We start from the raw sequence: 18,066 nt of genomic DNA on the forward strand, positions 1-18,066 counted from the left end.
ACGAGGAAGACAGATTATGACAATTGGCGGATCTGGAACAAGTCGACCCGATGGACAACCCAACAACTATTAAATATGGGCTTTGCTGGAGCCCAAATTAAATTATTAAATGAACATAGGATTAAAGACAAATTATGAAATAGAACACGCGGAAAGACTTATTTCGCACGCATAGTCCATTCTAAATTTTCACCCATTATTTTTTTAAAATTTAAATATATATTTATAAAATATTAATAAAATTAGTTAATATTAAATGTATAGTTATTACTTAACTAATAAAAATCACAATTTTTTTCTATTTTAAGTTTTAAAAAGTTACATTTTTTTTTGTAAAATTTATTTTTCTAACTTATATTTTCTAATCACCGGAATCGTCTCTAGCTGCCTTCTTTGGCCTAGTCTATCTCTTTCTCAATATTTTCTCTTTTACTTCTTTAACCTAATCTGATATGAACAAAAGCATCAACCTATTCATAAAGATGGGCCAACGAAGATGGCTAAATCAACTCTTCTTCTCATCACACTTCTTCTTTGAATGAAAAAGGTAATTAGAGACAATTTTAATGATAAAAAATTATAAGAAAGAAAAATAAATCATAAAAAAAATATATAATTTTTCAAACTTATATCGGAGAAAATTTATAAATTTTTAAAATAAAAATAAATTAAATTAATATTTTTATTAATTTTTTAAAATATAAATACCTATTTATTAATGATTAAAATTAATGAAATTCATTAACAGGATTAAGTCTTTTGGCCAACTGAACTGAACATACGAAGGGAGTGATATTCTAATCGTGGCCCAATGAACAGAAAGGTGCGCGTGACTACAAAAATTCTTTGTCTACGGTTGACTTCTCTGCCACTTGTCAACCGCTTCTTTCAACATTTAAAATAAACGTGGAGTGACTATCTCCTATTGGAATTTTGATGAAACGATCTTTAAAATTTAAAAATTATTTAATTTATTAATAAAATTATAAAAATGTCTTAATATTTAATATAAATGTTAATCATCAAATTTTTATTATATTTTATTAAAATTACAAAAATACTTTAAACTAAAGTAGAGGTTAAATAGATCAATTTGTCATCTAATAATGTTTAGTCTCCAATTTTTCCTTTGGGAAATTGAAATTTTTAGCACTATTTTATTCTGTGTATACAAAATTACCACCTATCCTAAAGTTTTCACAAATATACCACAACAGTACTCACCTTTCCCAAAATACCCCTCTTCAATCTCTCATGCACAAATTCTCTCTCTTTTTCTCTGTAACTTTTTTCTCTCTTCTTCCTATTCTTCCAAAGTGATAAAGGAATCACTCTCTTCTTCCTCATCTTCAAAAACAAAAGCATGAAAGAAAATACTGAATTCTTCAGATTAAGAATTCTCCAAAGTAAGGATTTAAAAAAAAAAAGACAATCCAAAAAAAAACTTAACCATATCCATTTTATACTATGAAAGAAATGACCATGAAAAAAGATCATTTAGTATGATTTAATTGAAAAAAAAAATTAGTATTTAAGGATTAAAACTGAAAAAAAAATTTTACGTTAACAGAAAAGAAAAAAAGAGTGAAAGTTGCTGGGTTTACAGGGGTTGGCGTTACACCAACCCCTGGCACCAACCCCTGGAGATATATACATATAAGGGTTGGCGGCGCCAACCCTTATATGTATATATATTATTAAATTATATTGATATTAATATTATTAAATTATATTATATTATAATATATAATATAATATATAAAATAAAATAATAATATTTATATTATATTATATATTATATAATATATATTATAATATATAATTTATATATTATATATATAACAGTAAGGGTTGGCGATTCCGCCAACCCTTATTAAGTATATATTATATTAATTATAATATATATTATATTATATTATATAATATTAATATTATATATTATAATTATATTATATATATTATATTTTATATAATAATATAAAATATTATATTATATATATTATTAATAATATTCTAATATATTATATATATTGTATTATATATATAATATTATAATAATATATAAAATATTTTATATTATAATATATAATATAATATTATTAATAATATATATAATATAATATTTTATATTATAATATATAATATATTATATAATATAATATATATTATAATTAATATAATATATATATTATATTATAATACTTAATAAGGGTTGGCGGAATCGCCAACCCTTGGCACCAAGGGTTGGCGATTCCGCCAACCCTTACTGTTATATATATAATATATAAAATATATATTATAATATATTTAATAATATATATAATACATTTTTTATATATTATAATATATTATAATATATTTTATATATAATATTATAATAATATATATAATATAATATATTATAATATATAATATTAATATATTATATATAATATAATTTATTAATATTAATATTAATATAATTTAATAATATATATACATATAAGGGTTGGCGCCACCAACCCTTATATGTATATATCTTCAGGGGTTGGCGTTACGCCAACCCCTGTAAACCCAGCAACTTTCACTCTTTTTTTTTTTTCGTTAACGTAAAATTTTTTTTTTAGTTTTAATCTTTAAATGCTAAATTTTTTTTCAATTAAATCATACTAAATAATATTTTTCCATGACATTTCTTTTATAGTATAAAATAGATATGGTTAAGTTTTTTTTTTGGTTGCTCTTTTTTTTTTTAAATCCTTACTTTGGAGAATTTTTAATCTGAAGAATTCAGTATTTTCTTTCCTGCTTTTGTTTTTGAAGATGAGGAAGAAGAGAGAGCGATTCCTTTATCACTTTGGAAGAAGAAGAAGAAGAGAGAAAAAAGTTACAGAGAAGAAGAAAGAGAATTTGTGCATGAAAGATTGAAGAGGGGTATTTTGGAGAAGGTGAATACTGTTATGATATATTTGTGAGAACTTTAGTATAAGTGGCAATTTTGTATACACGGAATAAAATAATGCTAAAAATTTCAATTTCCCTTTTCCTTTTTGGAATTTAATCTGAACTAAGTTGCCATTAACAGTTGATGCAATATTTGAAAGTTGCCATTAACAGTTGATGCAATATTTGAAATAAAAGTGTATATAATTTGGTTTAAATTATAAAACTAAACTAAACTACTTAAAAATTACAATTTTGTTTATGTTAGAAATTTTCTAAATCATTTTTTTAAATTTAGGTTGCGGTTTTGATAATTTTTTAATCGAACCAAACCGTAAAGCTATACATACATATATATATATATAATTAGGTGTATAATTTGTTTTTTCATATTTATTTTATTATTTTCTTTAAATGTATATTATAGGAGTGTATATAATTTAGTTTAAACTATAAAACCAAACTGAACAAGTTAAAATTATAGTTTGATTTAGGTTAGAAATTTTCTGAATCATTTTTTAAGTTTGAGTTACGGTTTGGACGATTTTACAAATTGAATCAAACCATAAACCGTATTTCTTTTATATATAATAGAATTTTCTATTAAACAATTAGATGTACAACTTATTTTTTCATATTTATTTAATTATTTTCTTTAAATGTGTGTATATATATATATATATACACACACACACACACACACACACACAAAATAATTAATCATGATGTAACATTATTATTGACATGTTATTATTTTAGAAAATATCATAAATACATTTAACATTTAAAAATTTTTCATCAAACACTCATATTGCACCGCCATTTTCTCTAAAAAAGTGTATCGATCTGTATTGGTAATATGTATCTTATTATATGATACGTTTTGTGTATTGTAAAATATTGATAATTATGGTTCAAATCATAATTTAAATCGAACCAAACCATATTTTTTCAGTTTAATTTAGTTTGGTTTAATTTAAAAAAATTTTTAACTATTTTTTGCAATTTAATTTGAAAAAAACTCTTAAACCAAACTATACACACCTCTAGTTCGAAATTTCAACTTTAATCAAAGTTTAACTTCAACTGATTCAACATTATCCAAACCAAACGGTTTCACCTAAATTAAGCATGTTTCACCTTAACCCTAACCCTAAACTCAAATTTCAAATTAAACAATTGTGTTTGCATCTTCCATAATACAAATTTAAGATTCCATTAATTAATGATATTGTAACTAAATGAAAATCAAAACGCCACAACAGATGACAATCTAAACACTACACTAAACATGTTGCAACTTATTAATAATAATCTATACATAACACAACAAATCAGTGAACTGAGTATAATTCTAACCACAACAATTTTAATGTGACCAAAAGACTAATTCCTACCCAAAGTATAATGAAATCTCAAATTCATACACGTCAATTTTCGAAAATCTAAACAACCACCAATCACTCAATTTCTGTTAAGGTTAAGGGTAAAACCATTATTTTATCAATAATATTAAAAAATTATAATTTTATACTAACAATTTCATCTCAGCCTCGACTTTTCTAATTTTGAAAAATAACATTTTTCCTCCTAAATCCCTAGGGTTTCTTTTCTTTCTTTCCAACGATCATTCAATGACGGTGGTATGTCTGAAAATGAGACAAAGATACGTTTCTCATCTTCAACAAATGTCTCTTTGCCTCCATCGATGAAGAGATGTCAATGAAGACGTCTCTTCTTCGAAAAAGACAAAAAGATATCTCTTCGTCTCTGTTAACAAAGGGACGTCACCATCTTTTCGTTGACATCTAGGAAGAGACAAAGTCAGGATCCCTTTGTCTAGACAACGCGTTTTCAAGCCGAACAACAAAGAGATCTTGTTGGAAGGTAAAGAGACAACAATGACCACGATTTATGGTGGAAGGGGAGATCATCAGTGGCTAGAGAGGTGAAAAAAAAAGAAGCTATGTTTAAAAATGGGGGAATGCGATTTTTTAAAACTAAAAAATTTTAGATATGGGTAAAGTTATTAATTTTTAACAAAAGGAATATAATAAATTATTTACATTTTTTAATGTTATTATTAAAAAAATAATTTTACCCATAATTCTAACTGAAAATTTTAATAAAATTTAATTCATGAGTAAAACTTTAGGTTTTTGAAAGTTAACATAAATGAGTTTGGAATTACGCAATACCTTGCGTGGGAACGTCTTTTGGCCTTTTAATTTTGGTATGTTGCATTGTGATATCAAATAGGCAAAGGTGAAAAGCTTCCTTCACACCAGTAATTTTACGTTTTCAAGATTCCAGCTGATGCACTAGCATGTGCAGGTGCAGCTCAGAGCATATGACAATTATTTTACAACTAAGTTCCAATCAAGCAAGTCATTAAAAACTTAAAATAATATTTTCCAACCACAAAAGAAAAAGAATAATTGCTAGAGTTCATATGGTAAGTATGATATGATGCATGAGCATAAGATAACAATGAAACAAAGCATTTTTTTTTTCCTCCAAATGGTAGGGAATTTCATAAAGGAAAAGTTAAAACAATGAAACTGACATAGAATGATATAGAACAACTGTTGATGATGCGTTAGCAAAGGACTGAAGTAGCAGTTCTGGCACCTATAAAAAAAGAAAAAGCCGGCAGAGTCGACAGTGTAAAACATTGAAAATAATCAATAAAACAGGGTGAAGATGAAGAAGCAGAAGCCTTCAGAAACACCAACAACAACAACATTTACATAATAATAACCATTCAGAAGATGAACACGGGGAGCATACAGGGGGCCACCCCATGATGACATGCATGCCATTCTCGGAGGAATCATTATTCACGGGAATTAAACCACATTTGACTCTCCAAATCCCATCTACCTACGCTTTCGGTGTGACTTGAAGTTTTGCAATCAATTCAATGCCAACCATCCGATCCTTTTCAACTCAATGGTGGGCCTTTTCTGGTTAATTTTGGCTTCGCTTTTCACTTCACCTTTAACAAAATGTTTATCGCTTCCTTCCGACTAAAGTGGCAACTGCCCATTCCAGTGTCTTTGTCTAATTTTAGTTAGTCCAAAAGACTTATTCCGATCTTAGGTTTAGTGTATCATCAAATTCTTACCTATTAAACTTAAAAAATTTAAATATATTTATCTATTAATTTAAAGATTTTATTTAAAAAAAATTATTTTCTTTGTCTCACTTTAATTTTAAAAATTAACAATTATCTTCTAATTTTTATTTTCTAGATTTGAAAACTAACCTCCCCCCACCCCCAAGTCTTGTTTTAGCCTCTCATATTTTTTTTATTTACAATACCCTTCAACCTTTTGAAAAATTTTAGTTTTACCCCCTCTTCAGCTTCAGCTTCCAAAATGTTGCTGACGTCCTTCTCCCTCTATCTTTGGCATCTGAGACCAAGCAGCCATGACATTTCTTTCATTTTCTTCCCATTTCTCTCCAATCTAGCACAAAATTCAAATGAAATCAAGCGAGAGATTTTAACTCAATTTCAACCGGATTTGCACTGATGTAAGGGAGAAGGATGTCACGAATCCTCCCTAGTTTGTTCTGTTCTCGTCCTCCTTGGTGATTCATGTCATCCTTCTCCCTCGTGTTGACTTGAATCCAACTAAAATCGAGTAAGATCTCTTGCTTGATCTTGGTCAAATTTTGAATTGGATTGGAGAAAAATGGGAAGAAGATGAAGGGGATGCCACGACAGCTTAGTTTTTGATGTTAGAGACGAAGGAAGAAGGACACCAATGACGGTCTAGAAGGTGAAGTTGAAGAAGAGGTGAAACAAAAATTTTTCAAAAGGGTAAGAGATGACTATAAATGGAAAAAATATAAGAGACTGAAACCTTGGATTTGGAAAAAAAAAAAAAAGTCACTTTTTGTAAACTGAAAAAGTAAAAATTTGAAAAAAATTATTAGTTTTTAAAACTAAAATGAGAAAAAGGAGATAAATTTTTTTCTTTGAATAAAATTTTTTAAATAATGATTTTACCTTTTATAATAACAATAAAAATTAACAAATAAGTGAATATATAAATTTTTAAAACTTTGTGAATGAGAGTTTACAGATGCACTAAACTTTGGATAAGAATAAATCTTTTAGCGTATTAGTCAACCCATCATCTTTTAACTTCTCCATGCAAACAGTTTTAAATACATATGCATTAAATCATATAATAATATATTAATAAAATATTTAATTATGTACTCAATATTTGTATATATATATATATATATATATATATATATATATATATATATATATATATATATATATTTTTTTTTTATTGTATCTAAATTTCGTGTCAAACCTGACTATAACTTACCTTATATTTACGTAAACCACCCCCTTTTTTATTAATAAGTATCCATTGAATTTAAATGATTGAAATAAACTTAGAATATTATACAACTCACATATCAAATATATTAATAGATTCAACTATTATTATATTCCAACGTAAGATATGCAAAATCATAACTCAATCCATTTTCATTTTATTTTATACATCAACATCAACTCATCGCCCATTTATATTATAAAATTTACAGGTTCAAAGGCGAACAACTCAGGTTGCACTGCTCAAAAACTTTCAAGTTTTAACAAAGATTCCATGTTTTTCTTTTTTTTAAAAATGCCATGAATTGAAAAGGGCCAGAGTTGATTTATTTATGATGAATTTCCAAAGTAAAGAAAAGGTCAAATTATAAGAGGGAGGGAGAGGGTAGAAGGTGGGCACAGCAACACATGCATTGCAGAGGCCAGGGCAGTGATAAAATCTTGAGCATCACCAATTTCAATTAAGTTATCGCAGAAGCAAACAAACAAGCCTATAACCTGTGGATAGAAACGTACACTGTTCAATTATGTAGAAAAAATATGCAAAGAAAAAAGCCTATTGCCTAGAACATATATCCCACCAGACTATCGAACCTACGGACCTCACTTCTTCATCAATGTTTACTGTTTACATAATTACTCCCTTTCCCTTCTCTTTATTCAACCCATGTATGTACATACACAATTACACATACACATATATATGTTTAGTAATTTGATCTTTCTGAAACTTGTAAAGGAAAACCCCAGAGGAGGAGATGGGCGGCAAAAACTGACCAGAATGTTGGGTTGAGCAGAGCCAGAGAGGGAACTATAAACTTAAATAAAGATTTTATTAGAAATGGACAATTTGCAAAAGCATGTGGTGGTGTTGGTCTCCCACCAGCTCACATTAACAGAGCACTACAACTCCGTGAAGGTAAAAGCGCATTTTTTTAATCAATGCACCAGTACCCATAATATCAAAGTCCCCACCAGTACTTAGAGAAACTGCAGATAAATTACTAGAGTGAGAGATGGAGAGGGAAAGGGAGAGATTAATAGAGTAAAACAACTAGGAAATTCAATTACAATATGTACTAAAGAAGCATTACACTGAGATTGTTAATCACTGAAGGCTCATACTTGGATTGATTTTTACATTGTTTTTGGTTGTTGCAGATAAACATTAAATATAAAAAAATAAAAAATCAGTAATAGACAAATTTCATAAAAATTCCATCAGAAAGAAAAACATACCTCAAATTTTGTAGCTTTGAGCTCAATAATCTTGAGTCACATGGAGATTCCTGACATACTTGAAATAAATTATCAAGATATAAGAAAACTTCAATAATCAGGCATAAGCTGACTAATCTTGCCTTCCTCAAGAACCATCTTTTGTTCAGTAATCTTCAACCAAATGCAGACTCCGGTGAAACTAAGCACCAAACTTGCAAACCCAGTTCCTAAACCGATCCCAACGATGGCCAAAATCGACAAGCCTTTACTTTTTAATGGAGGTAAAGGGTATCCATAAAGATTCTTGTTTCCTTCAAACGAGCTGGCATTAAACCTAGGACCGTTCCCACTTCTGTTCCCTAGCATAGGCGGTATTGGCCCTGATAATCGATTGTTGGAGACGTCAAAAGATGACAAACGAAGAAGATTTCCAAGTTCCTCAGGAATTTGACCCGTAAGCAAGTTGTCATGAAGATCAATAACGTTTAAGTATGCACATAATGTGAGCTGAGGAGGGATCTCTCCTTCTAAACGATTGGCTGATAGATTAAGTACAGCAAGATTGACCAAGGCCTGTAAATCTGCCGGGATGGAACCCGTGAGAGCGTTAGAAGAGAGGTCCAGAGATTGAAGGTTCGTGCAATTGGAAAGGTAAGGAGAGATTGAGCCTTGAAGAGAGAGGTTGGTGAGAGAGAGTTTATAGATGCGGCCATTGTTGCAGGTGGCACCTGGGAGATAAGAAGTGAAACCGTTGCAGGGATTTGAGAAGATCGATACGGTCCAGTTCCGAAGGTTCTTATAAGGGTCTTTTAAGGATTCGCTTAGATGGGTTAGACAGGCTTCGTCGCTTGGATCTGATGAACCAAGAGGGAGAACACCGGCGCAAGTTAGCAAGCTCAAGATTATCAGACTATAAACAGCCATTTACAACGGGCAGTGATATGGAAAGAGAGATGGGTTTGTTTCTTTTCAGCTTTTTTTCATAATATTTTCAGCTCTGGACCTTCTGTTTTTCTGAGAAAACGGACTTGAACAGCGAAAATAAGGACAAAGAATAGTTAAAATTTTGGATTTTACCAAGTATTTATCTTCTCCTCCTGTGCTATAATAAAAGCACACTTCAGCAACCAAAACGACCAAAATCTTTATGGAAAATTTCTTCTCTTTTTCACTATTGTAAAGATTGGTCTTCTTTTCTTCACTCACGAAACTTGAAGATTATGTTTCTTGTAATCTGATATATAAATAGCAGCAGAATCAGAACCGGGGACAAGAAAACAACCACTGCTATCAAATATCGTGAATTTGGACCTTAGGGAGGACGTGAGAGGAGTTGGCTTAAGTTTGTGTTGGGTTTGGTGAAAATGAAAGAAATATTGAGACAAGTGAAGAGAGGGCTGCGAGTTATGAGGCGTTGGATACTGGCTACAGGTTAGGGGACCGATGGGTATAGAGGTCATTTTGTGGGGATCGAAGTTAGGGAACCAACAGCATTCCTGTAGTCTTGTCGATGTGGGACTGATTGAAACGTTCTTCCTCAACTCTACTGAATTGCCAGCCGAGGAATATTGCGAAATCTAAAAGACAAAAACTGAAGCAGTTGCCATCATCAATGCGCTCACTTCTTCCGCATTGCTTCCTTAATTACATTTAGGGCAACTTTAATTTGGATACTGACGTTAAATATCTTAGTTCGAATATCTGACAATGATACTTTTGATAATATTTGGATATTTTCAAGCCTAACTTAATTTATCTTTGTTACTATTAGATTCAAATTGAACTTATTCAAATTTAAATTAAAATTTGATTCAAACGAGCTCAAAATGAGTCAGTTTTATACAAGCTTATTTGAGCTCGAGCTACTTATCAAATTTATCAATTAAAAATTTTGATACAAAATGATATCATTTTGATCAATATGTATTAAAATGATATCGTTTTAATAACGAAATAATTAAAATTTTGAGCTCAAAAAGAGCTGAACCGAGTTTGAGTCTAGCTTCCATAAGCTCGACGAGTTCGAGCTCAAATTCGAGCTCTACTATATACAAACTTAGTCAAACTTGAGTTTGATTCGACTTAAATTCAGCTTTGATCTTTGTTATAATATTTTATTTTTTTATAATAAAAAATTAATCAAATCAAACACATCTCTTTTATCATCTATCACTATTATAATTAGTAATAGAAAATTATCAAAATATTTTAAAATAATTATAAAAAATTACATAAAAATCAAACATTTTTAGTAAAGCCAAAAGACTTATTCCCACTCAAGGTATAGTAAAATCTCAAATTCTTACACTCTAACTTTCAAAAACTCAATCACTACTCATAAGTAAATTTTTGTTAAAATTTTTAGTTAGGGTTATAGATAAAACAGTCATTTAATTAAAAAAATTAAGTTTTATTATATTTTTCTCCCTAAATTAAAAAAACTCATAATTTTCTTATAATATAAAGTTTAAAAAGTGACATATATAACAAAACTTGAGACGATATTTGTCATTTTTTAAACTTTAGGTTATAAGAGAAATTATGAGTTTTTTATACTTGAGTAGAAAAATATAATAAAACTTAAATTTTTTATTAAATAATAATTTTATTTTTAATACTAATTAAAATTTTTATTAAAACAAATTTACTTATAAATAAGTTTTTAAGTTAAAAAAAATTAAAGAATAAGAGTTTACATTATACTTTGGGGGTGGGAATAGTCTTTTGGCCTCTCAGTAAAATATGAAGTTTCTGTTATGCAATAGTTACCGTCACATGATGTCTGTCTTGGGCTCATTACTAACAGAATGGACACACTGGTTTCTCCATTAAACAATAAGCTTTTCTTTACAGTACTAAATAAATCATTACATATCACGTTATTACGCCAACAATGAACAAGTCCAATCAAATGAATTTTATGTTAAAAAATGGCCACTTCTAAATTCCCTATACCCATAGAAAAAGCATCACAAAAACATGGAACTCAAACAAATAAAACGGGGAAGTGTAGATCTAAAAACGACGCTACGAACTTTGGAAAAGGGACTTTTTTTATTTCTTCCTCCCTTTGGTCTCATTGATGTTGACCCATTAATGTCAGACTTGGTGACTTGATAAACGTGGCTTCAAATTGGGTTCAATAATACCCAAGTGGGTCCGGACTATAAAATATAGTGCTGTAGGAATGGACAGAAAGGTGCACTATTTAACCAATTTAATCCCAAATTTCGGTAGTCCAGCATTATTAGTGCTTAGGAATTTTCGAGATAAAGAGGGCCAGACGGCACTAGTACTCAAAAGGAGTAGTAACCATTGTTTTGAGGCCAAACTACTGTTTTTTATAATAAATTTTTATCTCTATCTCAGAAAGTGTATTTATATATTTTTTAGAAATTTAAATATTTATTTATAAATCAATTTTGATTAAAATCTTTTATTAGGATATTATTTTATTATTAATAATAAAAATATATAATTTTATCTTATTTTTTCTCTAGTTATTGAAAACTTTCATTTCACTCTTACTCTTAACTTTAAAAAGTAATTCTTCCCTTCACAATTCTTAGAGTTTCTCTCCTCTCTGTCTCCATCAACAATGGTCATCAGTGTTTTCACCTTTAACCCAGTAGTCTCCCTCCTTGACAGAGGATATCAATGAAGATGAAGTCGTTTTGTCTTTTTGTCAACAAAAGAGAAGATAACTAATCTTCTACCTCCATCAACGTCCTCAATCAAGAAGAGGAATAATAGGAGTAAAAATTTAGAAAACCACCATTGATAAAAACCACCTTTAACCCACATGGTGGAGACGGTGGTGACCACCATTGATAAAAATCAAAGAGAAGAGAAAATCATAAAGATTTAGAAAAAAAAGTTACTTTTTTAAATAAAAAATAAGAGTTAAAATGTAAATTTTTAAAATTAAAAAAATAAAATAAAATTATATATTTTAATAAAATAATAATTTTATTTTTACTCATAATAAATTTTTTTAATAATAATTAATTTATAAATAAATATTTAAAATTTTTAAAAATTATAAATATATGTTTATCCTTCCATTAAAATTTGTGTGGAAAATAATCCATTGCCATTGTATTAATTAAACTTTTCTAGGTGCGTGGCGTGTCACTAAATCAAATCATAGCTGACCTTCTGAGTTTTCACATGAAAGGAAGCCATCGTGAAGTTTTTATATTGAAGATGGGTTGCATTGCATCATGACACATGTCGACTTGGTCAGCTGCTGGTAATAACTTTTTATAAAACATATTTTATTGCTAAAAATATAACCCAATTGGTCAAACGTCCCCCGCATGCTGCAAAAGTGTTTAGGTTGACATCATATATTGATTATACATAATTATCCTTTTTCTTTAGCATACGCATGACACCAAACAACAAATTGTGATGCATGTTTTTGGGTGTGGAAATGTGGTTTATCCATTCATAAATGCAATGACATATAAGCAGTTGGACTATCAGTCTTTGAGTATCTGCAAGAATTAATTTTCTTCATAATATACATCCAAATTAAGTCATATTTATACAACTTTTAGTAGCACTTTTTATTTATAAGGATATATATTTATATGTATGTTAAGATAAATTCTTTTAGAATAGTAAAAATCTGACCAATGGGATCATTGTATATTAATTAATTGTGGAAACTCTATATTCATATTGATGGCATTCTAAAATCATCTATAGTTTTGATATTATTTTAACCTATGACGCAAATAATATGATTAGAATTATCGTATTATTAAATGATCCTACTAAAAAATAGTAACAAATTTCACGTAAGACTATTTGTGGACAATCTAATGTAATACATAGAAGTATTTTGTATAGATAGGTTCACTAGACTAACTTGTTAAGAGGATTCTATATAAATGGTTAACCTAGTGTTTATGAAACATATCATCTAAAAAATAGTTGTACATGTGATCATTTGATTTGATATTTGTAACATCCCCTCTAGAAGTATTACCTTTCGAAGAAAGATGTCATCATATTGACTGTTTGAGTATGCATTATAAAATCTTTAAAAAAAAACTTCATTTTTTAATCTTAACAAATTACAAAAATACCCTTAATGAAAACATATATAAGAAGCATACAAAAGGTGTCCTAACTTAAACATAAACTGAAAAGTCATAATAAAAATAACATAATGTGTATAACCAAAATATTAAAAAAAACTAAATATATAAACTGAGAAAGTATGAAATGACGAAAAAGCCCTCGTAGCTTTATGCTCACTGGTTGTCATTTGTCCTGCAGTTGTCATAATCACCTACATCTGCACATATGAAAGTAGACAGTAAGTGATAAAACACTCAATAAGTAGAAGATTTCACTACTAACTTTTACATAATCCCCAAAATGTTTTTAGCTCAACCCGCATCAACTATGTCACTCGAAGTCTATTGTTGAACTCTCCTTTGGGTAACAATGGGCTCTATAACAATTATATGTGGCATGTATTAGTCTCGGAAACTTCTAGGGTACTTCTCATAACTCTTAAATCTAACTGAGACTCGTTCGATCACTAAAGAACCACTCTCTAGATCCCTGACTAGCATGACTGTAGTATCTCTAGGGTCAATTGTGTCCTACCACATCACTAAGGAACCACTCCTTGGATTCTTATTTGGCGTGATCATATAATCTAATATGAAAACATTATTATCTGAAATTATATTTGTAGTTATATATTAGGTCAATTGGACCAGATCAAATACAGAAATTTGGTACCTTGACCATGTGAGTTATCTTTCTATTCCACTACACCAAAAGATTTCTCAACTAGACTCTACTATGAGCAAGTACCTTATTGCGGGTATGGTGTCTTATTGCAGACATGTCTTACTATCGACAGTGTAAGGAATATGGACTCACAATGTCTTCTTGTAATGATCCTATGATGTCTAGCATGCATGTATCTCGAGTGTCCTATCATCTCAACTCATATAGCTTTCACCTAAAAGATATCTCATGCCTCAATGAATTTTTCCCTCTTAGGCACCTAAGGTACTCTATGTACCTGAGATCTCTTTACTAGCTTTTGGGATGACCTATAAATTCTTTGTCTAGTTCCTTTTCTCTTTTATTTCTTTTGTCTTTTATGTATTCAGCTTCTTAATACATGAGGGTGTGTCTTCCTATACACATACACAACCAACTCCCTCGTGGCCTCTCCCCATGTAACCTTTTGCTTACATATATGGGGGTGTCCTATTATAACATGGACATGTGCCATTTTTGTAATTTAATGTACTTTCCTTTTCTATATTTAACTCAATCACACTACTTCTAAGGGTATACAGGGTTGTGCTAATTGATCACTCATCTGTCAATGGTATCTAATAGTCGTCGAAATGTCAAGAAAACTCAACCTAAAATCTAGATTTGCATACATAGGTGTGTGTCCCAAAACATACGATTGTGTATTGAACTCAAAAAGTAGATTGACAAGGCTGAAATTCCATCCCTAATTGGTTTCTATGCAATTATTAATTGCCTAAACATTCTTTGGCACAAAATAATGATTAACACATCAACAGAATCCAATTCTAAGCACAAATAAACATTCTAGTGATCATTAAACACCAATTCAAGGCATTATAAACTCAAACTATCAACATTACTGTGAATAAATGCACATCAAGCCCTTCATATAATTATCATCATACCATTCATCACTTATAGAAATTCAGGCACACAAATTCATATATAACATCATTAATAGCAATCTTACCATCGACATGTTCATCGATAAAAAACAACACAACTTAATATAATACTATCAATGCAACATCTCAATTCCAAACCTTGCTTCATTGAATCATATTGTCATATTCATGTAGTTGATCCTAGGATAAAGGGAAACTCTCTCTAATCACATAGAGACTCAAATCAAAAAGAGAAAGGTGCAAATCCTATTCACCTTATACCATATTATGTCTTCCATGAGAAGCCTTTAATGAGACAATCTTAAAGATTACATTGCTACGAAATAAGAGAAGTTATGCCAGAAAATATGAGTGCTTATGTCGAATGCCCTACTTTAGTACCAAATTATTGGCGTGAAAATACACAATAATGAGAAGTATACTAAATCAAAGATACATGGATGCAAGAATATGAAAAGACCTAATATGTAAATAAGAGACAGATAATTTTTTATATGGTTTGATTAGAAGGATTAATAGCCTATGTGTTCAGTGTTGCTATTGAATTAATGAAATAAGATTACGATATAGGCAACAAGATGAGAGGTAGATAATGTTTGTAACTAATTTTTTGATGATCTCTTTTCCTACTCATTATTTGCATTATAGAGATACAATTACATAACTTTTAAGATAATATGATAATTAATTTTGTGATGGGTTTGTGGTAGCTTCGAATCAGTGGGCGCATAATCACACTTCAATTGTGAATGCTGGTTTATACAAAAATGAATCTATGATATTTACAATCAAATGATTAATGTAATCATGGTGAATGTGGTCCTTGTTTCCTTTTTTGAGGCTTTTAGAGAATACGTTGTTCCTTTGGAGACTTGATCCTTCGACTTGTGGGGTGTCTTCTATGTTATTTGCTATTTACTAGTCCTTACTTAGAGTTGTACTTATGAGTTAACTTTGGGGAGGAGTTTTGATCGTATAACACACATTATTTATTGATTTTATTTTTTGTCACCAACTAGAATAATATAATATAAAGTTTTGTGCAAGAGAGGATATGATAATGTCGATTGAAATTATAAGATAATTTCGTCATCCAATATTTATAATGATTGGATAATTATAAAAGAGAATGAATAATAAACATAAGACAGATTTTTAATATGATTCAACCTCTTCTCATGAGTTTACATTCACTATGTAATAATTGCAAGAAAATATTTTGTATTTAGAATCTCTAGTGAGTTTATGAAATTTCTCTTTTCGTACCTCTAACTTTGTATAGGTAACAATTATTTATAATTTAAGTATAATTATAAAGATATTTTCTTTTTTGTTTGTATAAAAAGAAGATAATTATATTGATGGTATAATCTCTAATATGGTGGAAGAAGACTACTTCCTCATATACACTTGAGATAGAATAAAATTATAATGTCATTGATGTTGTAAAGTTCTATTTTCATGTGAAATTTTTCTTATTGTTTTAAAACTGTTAAACTTTTATCTAATTTTGGTTTGCTCTAGAAAAGGATCCTTACTCACAGTTTTTGACTAGTTGTTTCTTGATTATGGCTTCCCATATGTTTGGTCAAATAGTAATTTTATCTTACAACATTCTATATGGGTATACATCATTTAGGGAATATTTTATTACTAAAATTAAAAAATTACTTTGAAGATAGATTACTGAGTATAAATTTATTACTATATTTGATAAAATTGATATGTATAAATAATTATTGTGTTTAGTTAAAAATAATAAAAAAATATTAACTTATTATTTTATTTATTATATGAAAGACTAATAGGTATAAAAAATATATTTTTCATATTATTTATTATTTTAATTAAAAATTGAGAGTAATTTTATCCTAAAAATTTAATGAATAAGGAAAAAAAGTAATAATAATTAAGATTAGCATGGTATTCTTTTATTACCTAAGATGAAGGTAATAATCAGATTACCTCTTATATTACCTCTTACATCACTATTAATAATGAATATTATTAAAATATTTTATTACTTTACAAACCAAACATGATAATAAAAATAATAAAATATAGATTATTAAGGTAATTTTTAAATCTCTCAACCAAATAGACCCTTTATGTTACCGGGAGATTTATTTATTTATAATATCATCAAACTATATATTCTTCCAAACATAATAAAGATGAATCATTATAAATGAGAAATTTGACATACATACATACATACATACATACATACATACATAAATTAAACTTTTGGTCAATTATAATATACATGTTTAAAAAACTCAATTTAATCATATTTTTTAACTAATTTTTGTGTTTTGGAATTATTAGTAATCACTTTTTCCAGTAAATACTTTATAGGTAAATTGAACACATATTCTAAAAGTTTTAAACAAGTAAATTACATTTTTTTTTTGACCTAAAGTTTGATTTTAAAATAATTTTTTATTTTTAATGGATATAAATAATATTTTTTTATATAAAATTAAATCATATTAATAAAATTATAATATTATTAAATAAAATAACTATTTTATTTTTTAAAATTATTATATAACTCTAAATTAATAAAAGATTAAAAATAACATTTTAAATATTTAAATTATTTTCACACTTACTCATTTTTTTTCTTCATAGAAATAGATGTGTCTTTATTGTATAATCATATATAATAGGATAAATTGTAATTTTAAAAAATATATAAAATAATAATATGAACCTTAAAAAAATCACACTTTAAAAACTAGATATTAAAATTGGAGAGTCCAAAATTATATAAATCTCATATTAAAAACTCATAATTTTTAATGCGAGATCTAAATCTTATACTTTGCACCAAGGTTTTAAAAACTGGACCGGACC

General features: G+C 28.4%; 1 protein-coding gene across 2 annotated transcripts; it reads right to left on the reverse strand.

The window, feature by feature from the left end:
• Positions 1-7,590: 7,590 nt before the first annotated feature.
• Positions 7,591-9,909, reverse strand: LOC123216071 (receptor-like protein 44). 2 transcript variants are annotated; one of them, XM_044636439.1, is made up of 2 exons: positions 8,525-9,909; positions 7,591-7,783 (listed from the first exon to the last, which is right to left on the reverse strand). In XM_044636439.1, exon 1 carries the CDS (start codon positions 9,428-9,430, stop codon positions 8,615-8,617), a length of 816 nt encoding a protein of 271 aa, XP_044492374.1. In that variant the 5' UTR covers positions 9,431-9,909; the 3' UTR covers positions 7,591-7,783; positions 8,525-8,614. The 2 variants fall into 2 exon arrangements, with proteins under 2 accessions (XP_044492374.1, XP_044492365.1); XM_044636430.1 differs by lacking the exon at positions 7,591-7,783 and adding an exon at positions 7,790-8,275.
• Between the last annotated feature and the right edge of the window lie 8,157 nt (positions 9,910-18,066).

The sequence above is a fragment of the Mangifera indica genome, chromosome 1 (genome assembly GCF_011075055.1).
Source record: "Mangifera indica cultivar Alphonso chromosome 1, CATAS_Mindica_2.1, whole genome shotgun sequence".
Classification (NCBI taxonomy): domain Eukaryota; kingdom Viridiplantae; phylum Streptophyta; class Magnoliopsida; order Sapindales; family Anacardiaceae; genus Mangifera; species Mangifera indica.